Consider the following 27,644-nt stretch of genomic DNA (forward strand, 5'->3'; position numbering starts at 1 on the left):
ATGGATATTGTTTTTATACTGGCAGGCAAAAAGGGATCATCTTTTCCTCTTTTTTCGATTTAAGGACTAGACTCTAAAAATGTAATCAGCGTTGTGCGCCCCACTCGCCCACCCCCCCCCCCCCCGCCAACCACCCCCCTCCCCCTTCACAGCATCCTAGATTCAGTTATAATTTGACAAGAGCGATTGTCTGTGTGTAAACAATAATAATTTGTCATCGCTATTTTTGCAAAGCATCTGCTGGCACAAACTACCTATACATGTCAAAAACTGTCAGACGGTCAACCAATTGAAAAATTGTCTAAAGACACATTTATTCAAATTTGCTTTTGATGATTAACTTACTCTGTTCACCTGTCCCTACCCGCTCAAAATTGTGCCCTTATAGTCCATAGCCTAGAGAGACAACACATTGTTGCCTTATTAATCCTGTAATATCATAGGGGTCGCAACTGGCCTACCGTCGTCTCAACTGCACTGGATCAAATAAGATGAACTGGTTCTCAAATTTCTACTATGATCCGTGATTTTTGTAAAAGAGGGGGTACAGTCTGGACTCTTAAAAATACTGAAAAGCAAAAATAACAATAGCAAAACTATACAACATTTTTTTTTTAAATGGTCACCAGGATTTGATTTGAGGCACTTTGGTATATCGAGAAAGAATTGTAAAGTGAGAGACAGGAAAGTGAAGATCGGGGACGGGAGGAAATATGGAACATAGATAACTGTATTCACATTTCGGAATACCGTCTTTACACTAGGGGAAATTGTGGTCGCTTTTCGAACTCATGCACACTTTGTAAATTGTGTTGACTGACGTACAAGAAAACTTGTCCTCTCCGTAGAAAATTATCCCCGGACAACCATGGGCTCCACGAAACATCCATCCCAAGGACAATCTCCCCCAAGAAAGACAATGTCCCCTGTGAAACTATCCCAAAGCAATTGCCTACTTGATGAAGCTGTCCCCTCGGATCCTGAACCCTGGAGGTAGTCATGTGGGTATCTGTCCTAAAGACAATTGTCCTACAGACTGGCATTTAATATGTTCAGCACTAAGTTTCATATAATCATAATATTATTTTTTACTAATCGAGATAAAATTCGCCATGCAGCTCTCTTTGATGTAATTCTTTCACTCATTTCCTCTTTAGATCCCCAAAATCAACTTCGAGAACGCTTCAGGAAGTATTAGCTCAACCACCGAGGTGGTTGAAGCCGGTCGTCATAACAACGAGATGCCCATCGAACTCGATGTCGCAAATATGCCGACATCGCAGTCTAGCAAGTGCGTCCAGCTTGATCGCCGAAGTCGTATCCGCGTCATAATGTCCTAGATCGCCTCTTGTCTTCGCCAAGTCGTCGAGCAATCCGAAGACGGTATCTTCGATGAAGAGATCAAGGGAGAATGGATGCGGATCGCGTTCGTGGTCGACCGCTTGTTCATGTATATGTTCGGACTCAGCACCGCCATGGGTACGTGCGGTTTTTTGCTTCAGTTCAAGGAATAATGTTAACACATCTCTTTCTCTCTCTCTCTCTCACACACTCACTCTCTCTTTCTCAATCTATTTCTTTATTTTAATAATAGAGATTGCAAAATGTAATGGTTTCGTAAAGATTTTATGAAAATTCCGATTTAAATAAAAATAACCGTTCAGTTCAGTTCAGTTTATTGAATTCCATCTTTAAAAACATTTTTACAAAGTAAAAACATGCAATTTCATGTACAATATAATACATAAATTGGGATAGTATATACATGTGAAATGAATTAATACAAAACAGAATAAGGCATAGCTGTAAAAAAAAAAAAAAGTTTTGTCTGGACAGCTTCCTATCAAATTAGATATAATAAACATAGTAAGAAAACAAGTAGCAAGTAAAGTTTCGTAACAATAATCAATTAGGAGAAATAAGGCTTACTCTCACTATATTACTGGTCTATCCTCTTCTAATTTGCTTAATGATTAGTTCATCTATGCCTCAGTTTACATCATTTCACATAATAATTATTCTGTATGATGTCAAAATGCTACATCGTATTTATATTTCTTGTCAACTTCAACGTAAAGTAAATCAAACTATACAAAAACGTTTAAAAAAAAAGTACAGCTTTATTTCTGAATTATACGGTGGATATACATTACATTTAACTAATTAACCGAAATACAATATATTTCGTGAAATTGACTTTTAATGGTAATACGGTGTTCTTCAAGGACATGGATTTGGAGAAGATTATATCTATAAATATAAAATAATATGTATCATTTTGTTTTAATTATTCATATCACTTCATGGGTGTAATATTATTCTTACTGGAAAATAACACCTATCTTTACATCTTAATGTTGATCTCATTTCTCATCGCTTTTTATAATTGTTGTCATATATTCTAGGGCAAAGTCATGAAGGAAAATCAAACTATACGAACATGTCAAATTGTTAACACGTTAAAAAGCACCTTTTAATATAACTTTACACGTTTTTTTTTTTGATGAACTTCCAAGATTTTATGTAATTCGAAATGAAATATCTGTTATGAAATTCTCTAAGTACAATCTACTTTGTTTTATTGTATCGTTGTTTCAATCATTAGTGTAATTATTATTCAAAATTCATTTTATTACCTGAAGTATTCTTAAATGTTTTCAAATGGTATTTCACGGAATGTGCCTTCATTCTTATTTTTTCTAGTATTTATTGCTACCAAGCCACAGAGAATTTGGATATCTCATTGGACCACGTTTTTGTTTCTTTGAAATCCACTGTGAACGTGGTGAACACAGAGCAACGAAACTTATCACGCTCATTTTAAATGTACTGAAATCGATGAATGTATTTCATAAAATATTTGTCTCATAATATTCGTCGGGCAATGTTGTGATGATATCGGTCTCTTACAATTATCACTGCAAGTATAACAGACCTATTGCAAAGTTACAGTAAGAAAGAAGTAATAATTTAATAGCGAACATTTAGGAGCGCTGATAACAAGAAAGGTGCCATTGCGCTTACACAATAACAGACTGTGAAAAGAAACACAAAACTCATAAAATAGGTGAATCATGTTATATATCTTACGAAAGCAGTACGTTTAAAGAGATCTTTTGAAAGTGGTAAGACATTTTAATTCTCTGATGGGAAGGGGGATCATTTCCGAGGACTGTCTGTCTGTTACACATCATTTACATCGAATACCAGACCAATAACACACTTGAAGGGAATTAACTTTACGAAAAATTACCAAGAATCGATTCATTTTGAGTCGGTTTGGCGGTTTGACCGAGGTATTCAATTCAATTCAATTCAGAACTTTATTTTTAGACTCAGCTGCACAAGGCTGAGGTCCATAAAACATATGTTACATATAGATAGGGAAAAGAGCTGAGTATGAACATGATGAGTATAATAACAACAATTCGTACAAATACTAAAGAGTATAACAAACTAAACTATACTACGTATATACAATGTAACATGTAACCTGTAACTGCAAGATTGGTAACAGTAGGCCTATAGCAATCTAACCCTAAGCTGTACTTGTAACTGCAAGATTACAATAAATATATGTATAAAAAAATGAAGTTGTAATTTAATTGTAACAATCTCCGCTTAACTAACTAGAACAATATACTAATAATAGATAACTAGATATTATAACAAGCAACAAGGACTATACTGCAACCATGAGAGGCTGGATAGTACTTGGTAACATCATGCAAAATATGATCAATTCCCATGTGTCAGCAGGCTGTTAAGCCAAAAATTTCCAGAGGCCCGATATGGGGGTTAGGGTTAGGGTTAGGGGTTCACTAACATCTTTACAATACCATTCTCAGAGACATCCACTCTCTGTATGAACTTATACATGAGATTTCGTAATACAGCCGAACAGACTGGAACATTCAACTCAGCAAACATTTGACTAACACTTAAGTATCTAGGTACCCTAAGAAGCATTCTCATAGCATCATTATAGGCCACAGTAAGCCTGTACAAACTGCTCTTCTTAAAATTACACCACAGATGCGCAATGTGCAAAGGTGTACAGTATGCCCTTAATAATGCCACCTTCACATCCGGAGAACACATATGAAATGTTCTAACGAGCATATTACCTTGAGCATATAATTAACGACACTGTCGACTAATATATCTTTATCATCACACAGGTCCTCAGTAGAGTTTCGGACTTGCAAACTTTAAATGTTCAGCTGTTGAAGTATCAAGACCACATTCATTCATTCATTCTTTACAAACGGTATTACCTGCATTAGTTTTCACTGTTGTAGTATTAAATACAGCAATTCAGGGTCTTATTTCCATTTGATAAAAGTTTTGTGTCTTTTTCCTTATTTCTATATTCAGCATGATATACAGACAAAGTCGCACCTATGTATGAATTGACTTTGTACATAACTGTTAATAAATGATGTTCAAAATAAATGATTTTCAATTCGTAAATTTTCGGGGCAAGAATTCCACATTTTGTGGGTTGGCTTCAACGCTGACTTTTGATTCAGAGCCCTATAAAAAATATACCAAATGCATAAAAAGAGAGGGCGAACGTTCCAGCACAAATTGTGACCACTTTTGTTGCAAAACAACATTGCGTTTGAGGATGGAATTTTCATAATGAAATTAATGTTCAATTCCTCATTTTGGCAACAAGTAAAGAGGTTCAAGTTCTTTGTTTTTTCATCAATATTTTTTTTTTCGTCTTTTCGACAAAATATTTTATTCATGTATGTTAAAACAGTGTATGATTTAAACAAATATGTTATGGTTTGCAATTTAAACAACAAAAATGTTATCAATTTAGCCTCTTAAAAATCCCGTTTTAAAAGGGTGGTTTAGGCACTCCATGGAGGCTGAAACGAACATTCACTCCCATTATGAACAAATAAAAGCACTTTAAAAAAGGTAATTCAACCCTTGTTGTATTTTTAAAGTTCATTTGAATTAAATCAGCCACAAAACAAATCAGATAAGCAGAATGGCGAAAGTTTGAAATAAATCGGACCGATAACAGATTAATTTTTATAAATGTTTGAAATATGAGATCACTACAGCTATGCAAATCTCAAATGGGCAATTTTGTCAGTGGATTGTAAACGTTGTGGCGGATAACTCTCCATTTTGTAGTGTACTAAAATATCACAGATTTCTGTTTTTCTGCTTCAACACATTCAAATACAGAGATTACTCTGTTTTAAAAGCATGTAAACTGCTAAAATAATAATCATCATAATACTACTCATAATAAACACGATAGTAATAATAATTATATCTTATTTATAAAGCGTCTTGTTATAAAATAAAACGCATATAAAACAGAAAATGCCTACAAACAAACATAGAAAAGGGAACTTTTAAACATATAGCTTGCATTAATTACAAAGAGGAATATTAAGAGAAAGTAGAAAAGATGTGTTGCAAAAGAGTTCTTGAAAGCTGCGAGGGTATGGCAATCCTTTAGTACAGGGGGTAAGGAGTTCCAGGTGTTAGGGCCAATCACAGAAAAGGCCTTAATGTTTCCAAAATAAGTAGAAAGTAATAAATCATAAATATCAATAACACTTATCGGTAATACTTATTCCATTTCACCAACTGTGTGCGTTCGCTTAAATGGATCGTCATAAAAAAAAAATTATAAAACTTCTGTCAATTGTATACCACTCCTTATTAATTAACACATGTCAATATTAATCTACAAATTATTAATTCTTGTTAATGATAAATTAATGCATGTTCTGCGTCAGATATTGCATCGTTTACATTAACCAATTGTTATGAAACACAACGGGAATAAAGTAGTTTCCAGTTCTTCTGAAATTCTTCGTAGGCTGCACTCAAACAGTCATGTGAGAAACGCCATAGGTCTTGCTTTTTCGGTATGCCTGTATAAAATTTAAAAAGTAAAAAACAAATTATCATTGAGACAAGTCGTTCGGATTCAATATCAGGGATAAATGGAAGATCGTCTACAATATGATAAAAGAATGTTAAAACTTAAAACTTTGGTGTTAATATTTCGGGTTTGAATATGACTGGCATGTCTGAAATTTACAGTACATAACGAAATGACAACATTTAGGTTGATCTACATTCAGCCTATATGATCAAATCTCATGAACATCTATCAACGATCTCAGTTCTTTTATTTCTTTTCTTTCCTAATTTTTCTACAAAACAAAGTCATAAAATCTAGAAACAAAACAACTACAACTCCAAAAAAAACAACAAAAAAAACAAGTAGGATGATTTGATCATTTGATCGGTATTATTCTAGAAAAATATTCGTTAAATTCTGTAGTTTTGATCTTGTTTACTGACTTAAGGCTTCCAGTAGAATTCCATATCTCTCTCTCTCTCTCTCTTTCTCATAACTCTCACACTTTCTTTACTTCTTACGCACACTCTCTCCCTCTTTTTATTCCCCTCTCTCTCCCTCATAAGATTAATCAATTGGTCTATGAAAAGAAGAAAAAACAAGATGGGCCTTTAGGCCTTGGTTGAATTTTTTTATTGAATGTCCATGTTCTATAATGTTACATTATTTATGTTTAGCATGAACGCCAAGCAGAAGAACCAATCAATCATCATCATAATGATATTATTACTATCATCATCAGCAGCAGAATTTTTGTTTAATATATGAATTATACATACATGGCGTAATGTCACCCCAATCGTGCCATCAACTGTGGAGATTTCACCGAGATACTCTTCGACGTCTCCCCCTTCTTGAGTGCCGCAGTACTGAAAACTGTATCGAGGAGAAAGAGCAAATTAGCAACAACAAAAACAACTGTGATCGTTAGCATTGCAAGTTCATGATTAAAAATTTATGGACGTCAAAAGTTATAGCGTGGATGTATTTATTTGCCATTCATATATATATATATATATATTATTTGGGGAGCATTTGCAAAAAGCAACCAGATACCTTAAATGCCTTCACCTTTCATTTTTATTTTCATGTCCCGATCAAATGGATTTTCTGGTGGAAGGGGAGAAGACATGAAGGCCTAACTTATCATCATTATTATTATTATTAGTAGTAGTAGTAGTAGTAGTAGTAGTAGTAGTATTACTTATACTGCGGTTTTCCCATAAGAACCGAAGCGCTTACAGTTACAGCGCTTACAACTACAAACTGCAAATAAAATGTGTTTTTAAGGCCTTTATGAAGGTAATAACTGATGAAGACTGCCTAATTCTAAGTGGTAGATCACCCCAGCATTTTGAAGCAGATACAGTAAATGTCCTATCACCGGCTAATGTGCGGGCAACTGAATATGTAAGACGGAGAGGACCACTGGCTGACCTCAATGCCCTGGCAGGTGTATATAAATTCAAACAGGTATCTAAATAGTATGGAGCTTGATTATTGAGTATTTCGAAGACAAACAAGAGTTATTTAAACATTATTCTTTGTTTCAAACGAAGCCAGTGTAATGATCTCAAGAGTGGCTGAGATGGATGGTCCCTAGAAACCTGAAATATCAATCGGACTGCCCAATTTTGTAGCCGTTGCACACGATCCAATTTAGTCGAGGGAATGGTAGAGAGAAGCCCATTACAATAATCAATACGGGATAGAACTGAACAACGCACAGCATTATGACAGGCAGACTGGTCAATAAACTTCTGATTCTAGCAATATTCCTTAAATAAAACGTAACCATACTACAGATGTGAGAAATATGGTGAGACATTGACATGTAGGCAATTACCAGAACCCCCTCTATTAATGAATATTACATTAGAGTCAGCTGTGCCTAGTATTTTTGCTTTCTAATATGCACAATTTCTGCTCCCAAAATTGAAGCTTCCTTTTTTTCTAAGAGAAATCGTAAGGATTATTAGGACAAAACGTACTCGATCTCCCTCATGCTAGGTATCTGCCTCAGCCTGAAAACGAATATCTTCAGAATATTCAATTTCAGATTGACGTCGTACAATTCCAGCTTCTCCAAGAGGGGTGCGTCTGACTCTAGGCTACAGATAAGCTTTGTGGCGCCATCGACATCTGACCGCTGCATCCACTCACATGGAGACTGCGTAGCTGACCATTGCACTCCCCAAGTCCTGTCATGACCGAGTACAGGACCTGCTGAAGATTGTCGAAGTTTGGACTACTCTCCACTTTGAGGCTTTGGACGTTGGGGACGGCAGAGATGAGTGAGGAGTGGTCATTGGAGTTGTCGAGGTGCCCAAGTGTGAGGCGCTTGATGAAAGGAAGCGTGGACAATTTGAAATTTTGTAGACAGCAACCCCATACCTTCATCTCTTCAAGATTGGGACAAGATCGCAGACCAATCCAAAGGGTTCGTGTCAGTTTTGCCCGCAGATGACAATACATGAGATCCACAGACGTGATCTAGATGAATAAAAACAACATGGCACATCGCAGAAATGTAAATTTAATAGAACAACAAATAAATGTAGATATAGCTTTATATTCGAAAAAGTTGTACCTATCAACAAAAAAATAATATGTGTTATTTGCATTGAAACTATGAATGGTGCTTATCAGGGACAATATGGAGCAAATAATTATTCTTGGCATGATCGTCCACGCCAACCCGGTATTGTTATGAATTTAATAAGTGTGTCGCTAAATTACAATGTATAACAACAAAACTATTATTTACCTGTATTTGTACATTGGGCGGCAGTCTACCCAATCCCATGACTGCACTCGATGGCAATGATTGCAGACACAGCTTGCCATCGTCAAAGAAAGTTGGATAGTCAGTCGTTGATTTTGATATGTCACCTCTGGCTTCACCAATACAGTCCAGAAGAAGTCTGTGCTTGATATCTTTGCTGATTACTCTCTCCTCAAGTTCCAGGATGAGTTGAATAGAAGACATCAGCAAATTGTCACCCGAACCTGCCAGGAAGCGGAGCACATCGGCATACATGAGCGGTGTTGCACTTCTACGTACATTCTTCAGGAAATGGTCGAGGTCGCCCTGAGAACCTGCCAAGAACTTGCTTGCGCAATACTCCTGTGCCATTTTGTGAAAGAACTCGATGTACGTCTTCGAGGCTTTCCCGTTTATCATGTATTTGACTGGAATTGTCTTCTTTGACAGCAGACCCAGTTTGATACCAATGACTTCGTACTCTTCGACCCCTTGAAGATCAGTATCTTCAAAGACCATCTTCTGCTCGTCTTTCAAGAGTCCAGTGAGTGCCACTTTTCCGAGGTTTTGAAGGAGGGCGTGATAGTCACATTCAAACGTGTCGTCTTTGGATCTTGAATGAGTGAGTAGAAACTGGATGATGGTGTCAAACAACCCTGTCATGGAAGAAACTTGGTTAAGAAGGCCTTCTTCCCTGTTCGAGGCAGCAAACCTATCAAGGACGCTCTCCGAAAAACCGAGCTCTCGACCAATAGCGCACATTTGGTCATCACTCTCGATGTCTCTCGCCACACTTCTCAAGGTACTCGCATGTTCATCAACACTGTCACTGCTCACTTTGCAAAAAAAAAGAAAAAGAAAAGAGATGGCGGAGTGTTTAAGTTTTTATTGTTTATTTTATTTTCGCGAAAGATAAAGGTTCCGCATAATCCCAAACACGATTTCGCTTTGTTAATTTTGCATTCAAAATCTTTGAGGGGAAAAAAATATAAAAAGTCGACTTAAACATATTAAAGGTTACTGAATAAAGGGAGGGTAAGTGGTGAACTTACGACTTTCTGTCATCTCTTGAACATTTGGGAAGTACTGATCTGCAATCATGACGAGTCCAGCTCTGACAAGGGCTACTTTGAAAGAAGCACGTTGATCCCCTTTTCTACAGGTTTTCTTTCCCCTTCGCTTTCTTCCTACATTTTTGTTTGTCTTTCTTCTTTCACCATTCGACCATACACTCTGTAGCTACGATCATTGCGCTCAAGCTACTGAATTACTGGCATGTAAACTTGACCATACACATGAACCTTCACTTAAATTTCAATTTATATTACATTTCTCTTTTCAATTTTTGTTATAGAAAATCACTTATAATCATTTACAAACATTAAGGAATACATATTTGAAATAGAGGGGTCTCGGCAGAGGAAACCTTTATTAATTTGGCACACGTTGCACAAGAGGCGTCATTAGGGACTTTTATATTTGCACGATGAGAACGTGGACTGCAACGTGTGACATCCTTTTGAGGCAATGTGACGTCCTTTTAAGGCACTGGCAGTAACGTCACATTGCCTAAATGTCACTAGAGCAGTCCACGTTCTCGTCGTGCAAATCTAAAAGTCCCTATTTGCGTGACCTGTCACGACTGACGAGGTCTTTGACGAGCTAATTGAGAATGATATCGAAGCAAAAGCGAATGCGCAGTTAATAGTGCCACGTTTTCTCTGAATTATATTACTGATGCGAACACTACTTGCTTTTTACAGGATTAATTAGCGCAATTGAATTTACAGCGCATGAAACCTCGTCACGGGCAGGGTCATGGCCATGGGTTGGGCAATGTAGTTACCTGAGAAAAATTCTCGAACGTTTTTCTCTATTTGTTCTGCCTTTATAAGCCTGTCAAGTAGGTCCTTCGTGGCGTCTTTATTTGAAGGTTGTTCATTTCGCCATCTTCGAAGCAGTCTCATCGAAGCCTTCTCTGTATTCGATTCGCAGGCGGTCAAGGCCTATCCAAATCACACAAAGAAAGTGATGTCAAACATGGACGTTATATCTATTTACACTGTTGGTCATAAATGTGGAATAATTATTTTTACCCAAATTTATGGAATCTTTTTGATAACGATTTATTCCTAATAGATCTAAATAATAGTATACATTCCCAGATGTTATTGAATAATAGTTTGCAAGTGTTTGTTTTGCGTGACTGCTATGTCCTTAAGTCTTTAGGATTAATGCCTCACAAAAGGGCACTAATATAGTAATAGTAACGAGGCCCTTTCTTAGCCACTGAATCATGACTGTACGCTGCGGCGGCTAGGGTACGGGGCCGCCCCCACAAATACAAAAAAACAAGGAAAAATTCATCGCATTTTACCCTAGTCCCCAACAGGAAAAAATCCTCTGTAGGGCCATGCATTATGAGTTAAGGCATGGCCATAAAGGGGATACTTTGTTTTTATGATGTACATACATTTTGTTGTTGTTAAAGGGATGGTTGAGTTCTGTTTTCAGACCGCAAAAGCCTTCAAAGTGCATGGTTATTGCACTTATTCTTATCTACGACATTTTTAGTGCCCTTTTAGGACCTGAAAGTGCTATGAAGATAATTTTAGACCCCAAAATGAGTGAAATTTAGCCAATATGATCATACAAATTCATCTCAACTTTCAAAAAAATATGTTAGTTGGTTAATTGATTAATTGATAAAAAAAAATGAAAATACATGGTTGTGCGTAATAATAACCAACACGAAAAAGCCAACAAAAAAGCCAACATCGGCATAGGCTGAAATACAACGTAAAAGGCGCTATTTAGTTCTTTCAACGGCTTTTTCAAATTATCGAATATTTGTGGTGGTACACTAATATTAGAAATCGTTATATTTATGAATATTTTAGCCGTCTCTGAACTGATTTTGTTCAAACAAAGATGATTTTGTCATTTAAATTGTATGTTCTTTCAAATTTGACACTCAGTTTTTCGTTTTCTCACAAAAAATATTGTGTGTAGCGCCCTCTGCAACAGAACTCAACTATCCCTTTAATAAACTTCAAACTTCATAAATATTATAATATATTATTCCGCGTTATACATGTTCTATATCATATACTATCATGGAAATAAGGATAGATTAAATTTCGAAAAGTAAAAAAAAAAAAAAATTATATTAGATTATTGATATGGGACAGGAGCAAAAGTTCTTTTTAGGGTGGGCGGGGTCCAACTACTTGACCAAAGCTATCCATCTGGACCAAATTTCGGCTGCGTACGTTTGACAAAATGTCCCGTTCACAAGACAACAAATAATGAATTATAAAAACCCTAGTGCTACCAATCCAATATGACCTCATTAATAGTGTGTTTTTTATCTTTAAAAAGCCAGGAACCGAAGTAACTTGGTCTTAGGATTAGGGTTAGGGTGAGTAATGAAGTAAGTAATTAATTTCAGATTTCATATTTTTCATCCCAAGTTTTCATTCTGTTTATATATCAATGTTCCCACTCTAAATTCCTTTTTCCATGAGCACTCAATCACTCAACTCTTATTGCATTTAAATTTGCTTGTCCTCAAATGTAATTCCCTCCCTTCTGATGTAATTTCCAGCACAAATGTTACTTTATTTAAAGCCCGTCTGTACTAGCTTGGCTAGGAGGGATGAGACCCCCAGCATGGTCGCTAACAGGTGGCTATGTCATCAACTCAGCTCTCAATTAATATAAGAAAAAGAGGACCATGTGGGACCAACGGGCACCGCTTAGGTATTTGTTTATATAGAGGGAACAAAAATCTACAAGTAGTACAGTGGGGCTTTAAAATCAAACTCAAACTTTCAATAATAGAACAGGTAAAATCTATAAGATATTTTGGTATAGTTATTGACGAAAATTTGAAGTGGAATGTATATTTAAGAGACTTATGTAAATCTGTTGCCTATAAAATCTAATATCTAGGAAAGCCGAGTTAATTATTAATCCCAGAACTACTGAACACCCTTTATAAGTGTGTAATCCAACCCTGTATAGACGCAATATCTGTATGGGTAAATTGCCCAGCCAGCTACAAGCTGCCCCTTCAGAGATTACAGAAAAGAGCTGCTAGATAGATATGTAACTGGTAACTCTGACTATGAACTTGCAAGCGGCAACACGTTGGTAAAAAAAAACTTTCCTGGCAAACTTTTGATCAGCGCCGGTATTATTTTTTGGATATGCTTATGTTAATAATAATAATAATAATACATTTATAGAGCGCAGAAACTATCCAACATTAGGTATATATTCTACTGCGCTACGTTTAAATGTATAAGGGGCATTGCTCCACCTCGTTTTTCAAACGAAATAGAAATGAATTTCGACCGCCATGGCCTAAATACAAGAAATGCAAAGTCTCTTCTTCTTCTTTTTCTTCTTCTTCTTCTTTAAGATAATCTGCCTCCTTCAATACTGACGATTCTTGCAGATGCCGGATACTCGGCATGATTGGGGTGTGCCTTAATGTAGTATCGCCAAAACCCAACGTGACCTTATTCAAACAATCTTTTAAGTGTGCTGGAGCGGTTAATTGGAATAAGCTTCCCAATGATATCCAAAATGCCAATTCAGTAGACAGTTTTAAATACCAAGATAAAAAAAAAAACTTTCCTTTAATCGATAAAATGCAAACCATAATCACAATCATTGGGCTTAAAGGTAAAGACCAGTATTGGAAACGCCCCAACTTCAAAAAATGAAATGGAAGCTCTTATTACCATTGTGAAAGAGTATGTTTTGACTAATACATGATGATAAAAAATTTGCCGGGAAACCGCCTACTAATTGATATATTTGGTAAATTAGTTTATCTACTGGTGTGTGAGAGATAAACGCACGTGTCACGCACGTGTGCGTAGTCCCATATACATCTTTCTGTATACAGTGCTTGTAACTTTACGAAGACTGGGCCAAATTTCTTATCATTTTAATGATTCCAGAAACTTGCAGTACACACCAATATTTGTATGCTAGATAATCAACCTTTTCTGATCGATTCCTGAACGTTTCTTTCACAATGCAATCGCATGACCATAACTGGTCTTTATCTTTAATCTCGACATGAAATGTTTATTAACTTCATTGTTGTATATAATTATAATGTAAAATGTCATAATTTAAATGTCATATTGCATTATTTTATCTTTTTTTCTCCTATTTTCGTTTTTCCCTTATCTTATTTTTCCTATTTGTGTTGTTTTCGTTTTTTACCATTTGTATAAGACTGCTATTTTGTTTGTAACTACTCTTATCGTCAATTCTTGAATTTGTATTTTCCATCCTTATGCAGGACCATTATGTAAAACAGCCTGCGAGCTGATCAGTGTTATCCTGTTAAAAGATGTTTTAATAAATAAATAAATAATAATTACCTATGTCAAATAAACATGTAATTTCATCTCTCCTCCTTACGTTTCCTTATTTCCCCCTTACCTATTTCCCTTTACCTGCATGTTTGGTGCTGTTTTTAAATGTTTTTTTTTTTGCTAAATAAGTTTGTTTTGTATCTAATGTTTATTTTATGTATATTTCTTTATGTATTGGGTGCCCCATTAATAATGCCTTGGCTTTTATGGGTACCCTGACCATTTACACTGTATCAATAATTGTCATACGTGCATGATTTGTTTACTTTTTTTTTTTTTTTTTAAATGGTTTAACGAATTGAATTGAATATATTCCCTTTTGGTTGGCCATACAACTGGACTATAACCTAGCTTTTTGCAAGGCCAAACGATTTATTCCCCTTTATTATGAGGTAAAGAGTTGCCCATTCTCGAAGGGTTTAAAGATAAGCTTGAGTTCTGTTAATGGTAAAGAATCAATTCTCACATAATCCAACAAAACTTACACCGAATGTTCAAGATTAAAAATAAATGAAATTTACCAAACGATTTTGGTAGAAAATGTGTAGGGGTTGAGCAGTGGCGTACGCAGGATTTTTTTCAAGGGGGTGATTTAAAATTTGAAAATCACGCCGACCATTATCGTTTAGTTGTACGGATAGTGGCATGCTTGTCCCGCCATATACCCCGCCATATTTACCTCGACTAGCTTATAACACGACCTTTACCCAAGGGTAACTTTTCCCCGTCTGAACAAGACTAGTATCCCCCTTCTTATGAAATTCACATTTACTACATTTTGTTTAAAGGGGTTTAAAGTCTTATTAACTTGTCAATTTTTTCATCAGCTTGCTCCATCATATCTCATTGAAATGTTAATACAATGCAACGCGGGCTTCAGTCAAAGCAAAGATAAGTGATCGTTTTATGAAAGTTATTCCGTATTAAAACATTCAGCATGTTTGCAATCCGAGGTCCGCAATCGGATGATGGACAGGACAATGGAATATGAAGACAAAAAGAAATGAAAGTGAAAATAATTTCAATGAATCAATGAGCAGTTTAGACCTTCCGGTTTAAATCAATAAACAGGCACATTTCGAAAACCAAAATCTATTTCATCATAAAAATGTGAGATCAATACCGGGAATAATGGGGGATATATATATATATATATATATCTCATTGAATTGTAACTACAATGCTGAGTTCCAGTAAAAAGTGTTTATTTTATGTTCTACAAACTGTTACAAAATCTTTAGGGAAAAGTAATTTTCATATGCAGCCACTGATTTATGGAATAAATTAGAAATAGAGAAACATATGAAAAGTTCAGAAGGAATTTAAAAACATATCTATCTAGCACTTTGTAAGATCTCACAAGTATGAACAAAAAAGTTTCATTATTATTATTAGGCAATTTTCTGCCCAAATAAAGTAATAATTTATCTAACTCTCTAACCATACCAGATATTATACAAGGTTTAGTGTAAAGGCTTTTAAATTAATGCCAATATAGTAGGTCGGGCACATGAGCGCCCTATAGGGGTCGCTTTTTTAACCAGATGGCCTTTTTGGAACAGTGCACATTATTTTGAAATTAGTTTAAAGTATTTTCTTTTTTGATAGGTTAGGGAAATATGAAATAACAGAAAATATTACTTCTTCTACTTCGTCGAATGAGTATCCCAGAACTTCATGGCCAAGATCAACAAAAGAACTCATGGTTATTTGATGTGAAATCGCCCACAGCTCGCCGTCTGTCAGATCATCTGAGGGAGACGATGATGACGACATTGACGATCCCGATGAAGATGATGTCGGAGCCCGAGCCATCGCGGATATTGGTTCTTTGTTTACCTCGGTTAGCTATATAGTTGTGCCTTCATTTCATCAGTCGTTCATGAGTGCCAATATCCACACTACAGAATATGCATACGGATTCGAGTACCACATCAATTGATGAGTAAATGTAACTCCTCCATGGGCCTCATATAAGTCACATTCATCAAATTCAAATTAGACTCAAAATAATCGGCGATGGTGTTCAGCTTCCCTTACATTGCTGTAGAAAATTGTGATAATCCGTTCACTTCCTTGATGGAACAATAATACCAGTGTTTATGGCTTTAAAATTGATACATACACAGCATGCAAAATGTTTTGAAGCTTTTACAGACAACACATAAACACGTTACAATTATTGCACTTAATCATCAAATTAAGGCCTGCTCATACACGTGCGCACATTCTGAAGTCCCCATAGATCATTCGGGCAAGTGGCCACATTGAAGTTCGCGTCCTACATCGGACCAAACCATACATGTACATAATGTAAAGGGCCTACCGATTCCTCACTTGTGACAGAAACTTATACTTTGCTAAAAGGAAGGAAGCTGTCTGCGGCAAGCCTCGCCCCACAACTGCCAATGAAGTTAAAGCACTAATCATGAGATCATTTTTTGTATATAGATTGATCTATGCATGAGGACGCACGCTGATTTTACACAGTGACTCGGCTTGTGGGTTGAATCCTCAAGCAGGCTAGGGTTGAACCCTATATGCAGAGGGCAACTGTGTTCGCGTTTACACGGAAACAATAATACCAGTGTTTATGACTTTAAAATTGAAACATACACAGCATGCAAAGTGTTTCGAAGCTTTTACACACAACACAAGACTATTATTGTACTGATCATCGGATTAAGGCCTTCGAATGCACGTGCGCACATTATGTAGCCCCCATGGATCATTCGAGCAAGTCGCCGTTTTAAAGGTGCGCAAATAATGTTTATTACACTACAAGTGTAATGTAAAGGGCCTACTGATTCCTCACTTGTGAGAGAAACGAATATTTAAACTGTCTGCCCACGGCTGCAAATAAAGCTAAAACAGCAATCATGACAGAAAAATCTTGTTAAAGTTCTTTATATGAAGACTTGCGCTGTTTATAATTGATAGCCTTGAAAACTATTATACTGGCATACTGCTATGCACTTTAGACTATCAAATTTACATCGCAAATATTCATTTTTTGAGATTGGATACGAGGATAAAAATATTATTTAAATGCATCCATATATCCCGGATTTTTTGATAATGAATGAATCACAAACGAAGTCAACTGGGAGATGACCTTTCTGATTGGTCAATAAATCCAAAGTTATGAATAATTCATGCAGAGTAGTAAAGCTAGTTTGCAAAGGGCCTAGCGGCTGACGCCACTCGATCGTGCGTTCACCCTGTGTCTCTAGATTCATCTCAGCCGCTGTGGAGGCCTTGTCAAAAGGTTAGGACAATAGGGAATATAGGACATGGCTGACTGTATTCACATTTCGGGATACTGGGTTTACCCTATGGGAAATTGTGGTCGCAGAAGTTCGGCCTTTTGAACTCATGCACAGTTTGGAATACCGTTTACTTCCAGATATTATGTTATTGACTGATGTACAAGAAAACTGTAATATCCTGTCCCTAGAAAATCATCCCCGGACAACCACGGGGTCCATAGAACAACCATCCCTATCCCAAAGCAATTGCCTACTTGATGAAGCTATCCCCTCGGATCCTGAATCCTGGAGGTATTTATGTGGGTATCTGTTCTAAAGATAAATGTCCTACAGACTGGCAGTGAATATGTTCAGGACTTAGTTCAATAAAGTCATAATATTATTTTTTACCAGTCAAGATAACATTCGTCATGCAGCTCTTCTCTTTGATTTAATTCTTTCACTCATTTCCTTTTAGATCCTCAAAAACAACTTCGACAACGCTTCAGGAAGCAGTGGCTCATTCAACGAGAGGTGGTTGAAGCCGGTCGTCATAGCAACGAGATGCCCCTCGAGCTCGATTTTGCAAATTAATTTGGGAAATATGGCTTATGCTAACGGTGTTACTGGTAAACCCTCTACTTATTTGATTAATGGTTAATGCATATTTGCCTCAGTTTCCATCATTTTACATATGATGTCTAAATGCTACATCACATTATACTCCTTTTCGACTTCAACGTAAAGTAAATCAAACTATACAAAAACGTTTCAAAACAATACAACTTTATTTATTATTTATACGTTGGATATATCATACAACTAATACACCAATATACAATATGTTTCACGAACTAAATTTTTTAATTCAAAGACATGGATTCGAAGAAAATGATTGTATCTACTTGCAAAAAAAGGATCTTATAACCATGAGAATATGTATAATTTGGGAATTATTCCTATCACTTCACGGGTGTAATATTATTCTTACTGAACAATAACACAGATCTTTACGTCACTTAAACCATTTTAAACGTTGATCACATTTCTCGGCACCTTTGAGAAGTTTTGCTATATGTTTAAGTTTAAAGTCATGAAGAAAATCAAACAAATTACCTTTTATTATAAAATAATATCATAAGCTTTTTGTATGAACTTACAGGATTTATGTAATGCGAAAAACAATCTACTTGTTTTATTTCATCGTTGTTTTTACCATTATTATTATTATCATTCAACATTAGTTTAATCGACTGAAGTACATGCAAAGTCATACATTTTCGAATGGTATTTCACGGAATGTGCCTTCATTCTTATTTATATTGTTATCAAACCACAGAGCATTTATATATCTGATTGAACCATGTATTTGTTCCTAGAAATCCAATGTGAACATGGTGAACAGAGGACAACCGTACGAAACGTATCACGCTCATTTTAAATGTATTGAAATCAATGAATGTATTTCATGAAATATTTGTCTCATAACAGTCGTCGTTTCTGATTTGTTTTTGTCTCGTTAATTGTTTTTTTTTATTATCTGTCATGTTCTTTTGATTTCGTTTTTTTTCTTCAAAATTGAGTTATAAATGTATAAAGTTTAAAGGGATTGTTGAGTTCTGTTATCAGATCGCAAATGCCTTCAAAGTGCATGGTTATTGCTCTTTTTCTTATCCATGACATTTCTAATGCCCTTTTAGAACCTAAAATTGATATAAAGGTAATTTTAGACCCCAAAATGTGTGAAATTTAGCCAATACGATCATACCAATTCAGCTCCACTTTCCAAAAAATACGGTTACCTTTAATTAATTATTTAATTAAAAATAACAATACATGGGCCGGCTGGTTGTGCGTAATATAACCAACACGAAAATGCCAACAAAAAAGCCAACATCGGCATTGGCTGAAATACGGCGTAAAATGCGCTAGTTCGTTTTTTCAACGGCTTTTTCAAATTATCTTGTATTTTGTGGTGGTACTCAAGTATTAGTAAATCGTTGTATTTATGGATATTTTAGCCGTCTCTGAACCGATTTTTGATAAAACAAAGATGTTTTTGTCATTTAAATTGTATGTCCTTTTAAATTTGACACTCCGTTTTTCATTATCTCACGAAAAAAAAAAATGTATGTAGCGCTCTCTGCAACAGAACTCAACTATCCCTTTTATTGTGCGAACCTACACCTACTAAGCATTGCTTTCAAGTAGGTTCGTTGTTTTTCTTCATTTCCTGTAACTAAATCATTTTGCATTATAATTACTAAAAACAACGTGAAAGATAGTTCAATGCTCATTTCTGTTACGTTTATCATTACGTCTATTATTGTCTGTCATTGTTTATATTATGTGAAAAGAAATGTAAAATAAATTCGCTCTGTATAAAGTTTACTACTACAATGTTGTGATGACATCAGTCTCTAAAAGGGTTTGATTTATCATGAATCATTATATTCTAGTGTGAAATGCTCATCTTCATTAAATTCTACGCCGAAACCACGGATAATAACTTTCATGAATTTGACGATGTATTTAAGTTTAATCAGATTGTCAGTGAAATTATAGCAGACCCATTGCAATGTTACAGTGAGTCAGAGGTAAACGCAATAATAATGGTGATGATAATAATGATAATATCGACAAATTAGGAGCATTGAAAACAAACAAAAGTACCATAGCGCTTAGAAAATAAAAGAATGTGAAAAGAGACATAAAAAATGTATTTTTGACGGAAGTAGTATGATTAAAGTGATCTTTTGAAAGTGGCAAGACTATTTAACTCTCTGATGGAAACGGGTATAATTTCCGAGAACCGTCTGTCTGTTACACATCAGTTACATCGATGAGACCGCCACAAGACCGTCAACACACCTGAAGAGGACTTTACAAAAAATGACCAAAAATCTGTCGGTCTGGAGTCGGTTTGTCGGTTTAACGGATGTATTATTCACAAACGGTATTACCTGTATAAGTTTGCACTGTTGTTTTCGATATACAGCAAAATATAGAGACGAAAACGTTCCTATGTATAACATAATGTGTGTACATAACTGTTGATAATTGATGTTTAAAATGGTTAATGATGTTCTTCTGAAATTCTTCGTAGGCTGCACTCAAATTGTAGAGTGGCAAATGCCATAGGTTCTGCCTCCTCGGTATGCCTGTATAATGATTGAAATGGAAATAGAATTTATCATCAAGACAAGTCGTTCGAATTCAATATCACGGATAAATGCAAGGTCGTCTACAATAAGATAGAAATATGTTAAATCTTCAAACTTTGGTATCAATATTTCGGGTTTGAATATGACTGGCACGTCTGAAATATACAAAACATAACGAAATAACATTTTGATTGATATATATATATTCAGCCTATATGATCTACTCTCATCAACATATATAAACGATCTCAATTTTGACAGATGTTTTTACAAAATAAAAAATACAAAAACACAAAAAATCAACAACTACAACAGACACACACAAAAACAAGTAAGGTTGTGAAAATTTGAAAGGGATTATTTTCGAAAGATATTCGGTAAACTCAGAAGTTCTGAACTTATTTAATGACTTTAGGCTTCCGGTAAAAATACCCTATCTCTCTCTCTCTCTCTCTCTCTCACTTTCAATCTTTCTTTTCTTCTTACTCACATTCTCTCTCTCTCTCTCTCTCTTTCTAATACTCTCTCTCTCTCTCTCTCTCTCTTCTAAGATCGATCAATAATGAAAAGTGAAAAGCAGAGGAAGGGAACAATATGAGCCTCGGTTGTATTTTTCTATTGAACTGTCCGTGTTCTATAATGTCACATTATTTTTGTTTTCCATAAGCGCCAAGCAGAAGAATCAATCATCATCATGATAATATTATCACTATCTTCATCACTTCTATAATCTTTCAAATATATGGAATAAACATACATGGCGTAATGTCACCGCAATCTCGCCATCATTTACTGTAGAGATTTCGCCGAGATACTCTTCAAAGTCTCCCCCTTCGTGGGTGCCGCAGTACTGAAAACTGTATAGAAAAGAAAGAGCCAATCAGCATACAAAAAAAAATTGTTATCGTTAGCATGGCAAGTTCATAATGGCATCTTAACAGTTATCGCGTGAATGTATTATTTTGCTATTCAAGGATATTAATTTGAAATGTTTTAATTATTATTTATATATATATATATATATATATATTTATTATTCGGGGAGCATTGCAAAGAGCAACCACATTACCTTAAATGCCTTCGCCTTTGATTTTATTTTCTTGTCCCCATCAATTGGATTTCCTGAACAAAGGGAGGAGACTTAAAGGCCTAGCTTATCATCGCTAGCCATCACTAGAACCCCTTCTACAAATAAATAACATTATAGTCAGTTGTGCCTAGTATTTTGCTTTCTAATATGCATCACTTCTGCTCCCCAAATTGAAGCTTCTTTTTTTCTAAGAGACATGGTAACAATTATTGGTACACAACCTACTCGATCTCCCTCATGCTAGGTATCCGCCTCAGCCTGGAAACGAATGTCTTCAGAATATTCCAATGCAGATTGACGTCGTACAATTCCAGCTTCTCCAAGAAGGGTGCGTCTGCCTCGAGGCTGCAGATAAGCGTTTCGGCGCATGAGATCGACATCTGACCGTTGTATCCCCCAGTCCTACCATGACCGAGTCCAAGACCTGCTGAAGATTGTCGAAGTTTGGACTACTCTCCACTTTGAGGCTTTGGACGTTGGGAACGGCAGTGATGAGTGAGCAATGTTCACTGGAGTTGTCGAGGTGCCCAATTGTGAGACGCTTGATGAAAGTAAGTGTGACCAATTTGGAATGTTGTAGACAGCACCCCCATACCTTCATCTCTTCCAGATTGGTACAAGATCGCAGACCAACCCAAAGAATTCGTGTCAGGTGTGCCCGCAGATGGCAATACATGAGATCCACAGACCTAATCTAGATGATTAAAAACAGCATGGCACATCGCCGAAATGCAACTTAAATAGAAAAATAAATAAATATAGGTATATGCGAAAAAGGATTGCACATATCAACAAAAAAATCATTTGTGTTATCAGCATTGAAACTAATTGAACTATGAATGGGACAATGTGGAGCACATAATTATTATTGTCATGATCGTCCACGCCAGGTCGGTATTGTAATGATTTAAATCAGTGTGTCGCTAAATTACAATGTATAGCATGAAACTATTATTTACCTGTTTTCGAACATTGGGCGGCAGTCTACTCAATCCCATGACTGCACTCGATGACAATGAATGCAGACACAGCTTGCCATCGTCAAAGGTCGTTGGAAAGTTAGTCGTTGATTTCGATATGTCACCTCTGGTTCCACCAATGCAATCCAGAAGAAGTCTGTGCTTGATTTCTTTGCCGATCACTCTCTCCTCAAGTTCCAGGATGAGTTAATAGAAGACATCAGCAGATTGTCATCCAAACCTGCCAAGAAGCGGAGCACATCGGCATACATGAGCGGTGTGGCACTTCTGGTCGAGATCGCCCTGTGAACCGGCCAAGAACTTGCTTGCACAATACTCCTGTGCCATTTTGTGAAAGAACTCGACGTACGTCTTTGAGGCTTTCCCGTTTATCATGTATGTGACTGGAATTGTCTTCTTTGACAGCAGACCCAGTTTGATAGCAATGCCTTCGTATTCTTCGAACCCTTGAAGATCAGTATCTTCAAATACCACCTTCTGCTCGTCCTTCAAGAGTCCAGTGAGTACCACTTTCTGAGGTTTCGAAGGAGGGCGTGATAGTCACATTCAAACGTATCGTCCTTGGATCTTAAATGAGTGAGAAGAAACTGGATGATGTTGTCAAACAACCGTGTCAGGGAAGAAACCTGGTTAAGAAGGCCTTCTTCCCGGAGATGACAGATCATCATGCAGAAGAGTGGTACGCTGACGATGGTATCGATAAATGCATTACCATGTTTATTATGTTATATATGTTTATACTATGTTTATACTATGTTAATTTGCCAACTTCTTCCGGTTTTTACTTCGACGTGAAGTATTTATCGATAAAGGACATCGCTTGGGATTGTGTGAAGCCCTCAATTTCCATTTTCATGTAGACTCTGGTCAGTCTTGGAATTTTAAACTCCTTCTCTAGATAAGGTCGACTGGTGACGATAAGGCGACATCACCTGTAAATCTTGTTTCCAATAGCCAATATGATAATGCTCTTTAGGTGCTTTGTAGACAACTTACCCTTGTATTCATCATACCCATCCTGCGCTAGCCCACAATCATCTTCATGTCTGCCAATGAACCCTTCAGGAGATTCTGGGGTCACTCCGTGGATGTTCCCGAGGGTTTCGGACAGTATGGCTTCTCCTAGAGACATGTCTTCATCAACCACTCTCAACTTCAAAGCAAAGAAGCTAGTCTCCTCTTCCTAGTATGACCAGTCATATGCCATCTTTGCAACGGCGCAGGTCTTGCCCCTTCCCGCTTCTGCAACTGAGATGACTCGATTTGGTATAAGTCTATTGACTCTCACCCGAAACACATCACTGATCGACCCAGGAAGAATCTCTCTCGTACCCGCTCCCGTATTCTTGTTTACAAAGTACACGATAACGTTTGTAAACAGGTTCTTCAAATCAGCAAAGTCTTCCGGATCCCACGGCTTTCTCTTTATCTGACACGTCTCGGTCTTGTAATAGTCAATCAGATGTTTCCGCAGGTAGGCTGTTGCAGTAGCTTTTGCGCTATCAATTTCCACTCGAACAACTATCGAGTGGGGAAAGTCATAATCGTAAATCGTAATCGACTTTCCAAAAACAACCTAAGACAAATTAAATAGCCTTGTGCATCAGATACTGAAATGTACGAAAATTACAGTGACGTCATCCGAACATGATTTTTTTATAAAATACTAAAGAGTGTATGAATTGTCCTTAAGTTAACTTCTTAAAATGCTTTGTCATCGTGTTGAAAAAGAATGACTGCCTTCAAAACGATAAATTGTTATGAACAATCCCCGCCATTCTGGACTAGTAATTGTCTTAGGAAGGTGATCGTCCGGTTGACTGTTTTCCGGGTGGGGAAATCCTGGTGAAGTCGTCCAGACTCATAAACGAAATCACAAGGCATCAAGTTGACACATTCAGACCATCGTAATTACATTGATAAAATGTTAACCTTCCGGTTGCAAGATGTCGGGAAAATGCTTTTCAGCAAGGAAAACGAGACCAGCTTTACGTAGCGCTTTCTTCAGTCGAAAGGGTAACTCCGAAGGAACCACTTCTTGGCGCCATTCAAACAGCATGTCGGTGTTCCCTTTACACGTAACCATCCCTTCTATCCTGTTCGAGGCAGCAAACCTATCAAGGAAACGCTTCGAAAAACCGAGCTCTCGACCAAGAGCGCGCATTTGGTCATCGCTTTCTATGGCTTTCGCCACATTTCTCAACGTACTCCCATGTTCATCAACGCTGTCACTGCACACTTTGCAAACAAACAAAAAGAAAAGAGATTGCATTTTTTTGTTATCAATATTTTCTGAAGGAGAGGAAAAATTAACTGGAATTAAATTTCCTAAACATTCTGCATGGCACCTAAATTTATCAATGGAGGTTTTTATGATAGCGATACGCGCATATCGTGGAAATATTGTGAGAGGATGGGAAAGCGTGTGTGTTTTTTGTTATAGGGGTGAGAAGACATGAGCCCCTGAACGCTGGTGTACTGATAGGGGGAAGGGCATTTCTTATTCGATACCAGTGATACACAAATGTTTTTCCGATATTTGTTCTCATCTTTTTTGTAAGTCATACCTTTTTATGCGTTTGTTGGAATATTAGAAATTCCCAAATTTACAGTCGGGCGAAAAATATGCTTATTTACTTTTTGAAAAAGTATGTTACAGAGAAAAAGAAAGAAAGAGGAAGAGAGAAAATAAGTGACCTGCCAATGTAAAAAATGAGGTATCTAAATTATGCTCATCTGACCGTAATTAAATGCCTAAAACCCCAGAGCTTACGGGGGCTCTGCCCCCTGGACCACACCAACAGCCCTAAGGCGGGCCCTGGATGCTCATCTGACCGTAGTTAAATACCTCAAACCTCTGAGCTTCAGAGGGCTCTGCCCCCTGGACCACATAAATCGTCTTAAAGAGGGCACATGGATGCTCATCTAACAGTAATTAAATACCTAACACCCCTGAGCTTCCGGGGGCTCTGCCCCCTGGACTCCCCGCCAATTAGTGACCTGCCAGTGTCACAAATAAGGTATCTAAATATGCTAATCTGACAGTAATTCAATGCCTAAAATCCCTGAGCTTTCGGGGGCTCAGCCCCTTGACCCCCAGTCAGGACTCAGGCTCCGGACTACACGCCAATTTTAAGCTCTACCTGATCGTTAAAACTCCACTTTGAAAAACGTTCCGCGGGGCCTGCATGTAACGTGTAAGAGTGGTGGTGATGGACGGTGAGTCACATAAATTGTCTGCCCCCCCCTCCCAATCCCAAACTGCCTCCGGCCCGCCTGTTAAAGTATGTACACTGTGTAAATGGAGAATGACAATGGTGCACTTACGATTTTCAGCCATCTCTTGAACATCTGGAAAGTACAGATCTGCAATCATGACGAGTCCGGCTCTAACCAGGGCTCCTTTTAAACAAGCACGTTGATCCCGTTGTCTCACCGTCTGACGCCAATCGAACAGCATCATGCGACTACCTTTGCTGGTTTTACTTCCCAGTGTTTCGTTTGTGCCAAGGAACCGGTTAATGTCAGCCCTGGTGAAGGCAAGGGTCACACCGAGGTTCTCAATCTGAGCATCCGATTCGATATCCTCAGCAACGTCGAAGACCTCTTTATCGGACAACGGCTTGCAGGAACCCTGTGCAAAGTCGATGCCACTTTCAGAACATGATTCTTTCACTTCCTGTCCCTTTGCCGCAGCATTCAGTTCCTGCTCGTTGCCATTGTCAATGTTCTTCGCAGCGGTTGCTGAATCCGTGTTAAGAGTGTGAACTGCATTGCATGGCTTGAACGAGGAGGAATTTGTCTCTACCACTGTACTTCTACGTGGATCTTCTTCTCTTTGTCCGTGTGAATCATTGCTCAGGATCAAAGGTTCACGTGATCTTGAGCCGGGGGAAACGTCTAAATATATTGTTCTTCTGTCCATCCTGGATTTCTTGTTACATACTGAGCTCACCGGTTGAGCTGAATAGTCACTAGACACAAGAGCAGTACCTTCACAACTCGCTTCGTTGACAGCATCCACGACGGCGGTTGCTGAATCCGTTTTAAGAGTGTAAACTTTATCGCATGGCCTGAGGGAGAACGAACTTGTTTCTATCGCCGCACTTCTACCTGGATCTTCTTCTCTTTGTCCGTTTGAATCCATGCTCAAAGTTTCACTTGATCTAGAGTCAGGGAAAATGTCTAAATATATTGTCCTTCTGTTTTCCATGGCTACTTGTTTACATGCTGAGCTCACTGATTGATCTGAATAGCCACTAGACACAAGATCAGTATCTTCACAACTCACTTCGTTGACAGCATCAACGGCTTTTCTCAGAGCCACCTTGCCTGCAAATTAATAACAAAAAATGATAACCGTAATCTGCTATATTCAGTGGCGGATCTAGAATTCTTTTGTAGGAGTTGCGGGCATTGTCATAATCATTTCCCGGAGCACCGCTTTTTTAGGTAGTTGAATTACAAATTGTAATGCCACCTATTAGAGGACGTATAGAAAGGTTCTTTTTACAGGTTTTCTTTCCCCCTTTGCTTTCTTTCTTCATTTCTTCTTTCACCATTCGATCGTACCTTCTGTACCTCATTTCTTTGCTGTACGAAAGAGCAGTACTGAATAAGGGACTGTAGCAACTTATTATTAAATAATTGATGCATAAAAACACTAACAGATAGTTTACATAGTACATACACATTATTGTTTAACTCTTTCAAATCTTTTTCAAATGTGCTCTAAATGTTATAGCTCTTAGTGCCATCTTTTGGTGTGATAATAAACATTTCATATCAATTCATAATTGCTTCCCCAAACCTCAATTTCATATGTAATATGTGGTTGAATATATGTTTTATAAATAACAAAAATATAATCTAGTTCTGAAGGAAATGTCACAGGAAATCGACCCAGAGGCCATCCACCCAAAAGATGGCTTGACTGCATCTCAGAGGACTGCAAAGCAAGATCCATACCAAGGCTGACATATGCATCAAGACTGGCTGCAGACAGAAATACCTGACATACCATCACCATACAGAAGCCATCACGAGGTCCCTGGCCTGCGTGGACGGCATAAGTCAAAGTAAGTCAATTCTAGATTT

The 27,644-nt window shown here is 37.2% G+C and overlaps 1 protein-coding gene and 1 long non-coding RNA gene across 2 annotated transcripts; both read right to left on the reverse strand.

Annotated features, from left to right (window-relative positions):
- Positions 1-8,008: 8,008 nt before the first annotated feature.
- LOC115920682 lies at positions 8,009-9,811 on the reverse strand. Its single transcript, XM_030977092.1, has 3 exons — positions 9,719-9,811; positions 8,670-9,502; positions 8,009-8,395 (listed from the first exon to the last, which is right to left on the reverse strand). The coding sequence occupies exons 1-3, from the start codon at positions 9,765-9,767 to the stop codon at positions 8,009-8,011; spliced, it is 1,269 nt and encodes a 422-aa protein (XP_030832952.1). The 5' UTR covers positions 9,768-9,811.
- A 10,541-nt stretch (positions 9,812-20,352) lies between these two features.
- On the reverse strand, positions 20,353-24,780 carry LOC105446974. Its single transcript, XR_004062380.1, has 4 exons — positions 22,527-24,780; positions 21,793-22,261; positions 21,235-21,334; positions 20,353-20,474 (listed from the first exon to the last, which is right to left on the reverse strand). It is a non-coding gene; the product is annotated as an uncharacterized LOC105446974 (long non-coding RNA).
- Positions 24,781-27,644: the final 2,864 nt, after the last annotated feature.

The sequence above is a fragment of the Strongylocentrotus purpuratus genome, unplaced genomic scaffold, assembly GCF_000002235.5.
Source record: "Strongylocentrotus purpuratus isolate Spur 01 unplaced genomic scaffold, Spur_5.0 spur5_scaffold_9, whole genome shotgun sequence".
Taxonomy (NCBI): domain Eukaryota; kingdom Metazoa; phylum Echinodermata; class Echinoidea; order Camarodonta; family Strongylocentrotidae; genus Strongylocentrotus; species Strongylocentrotus purpuratus.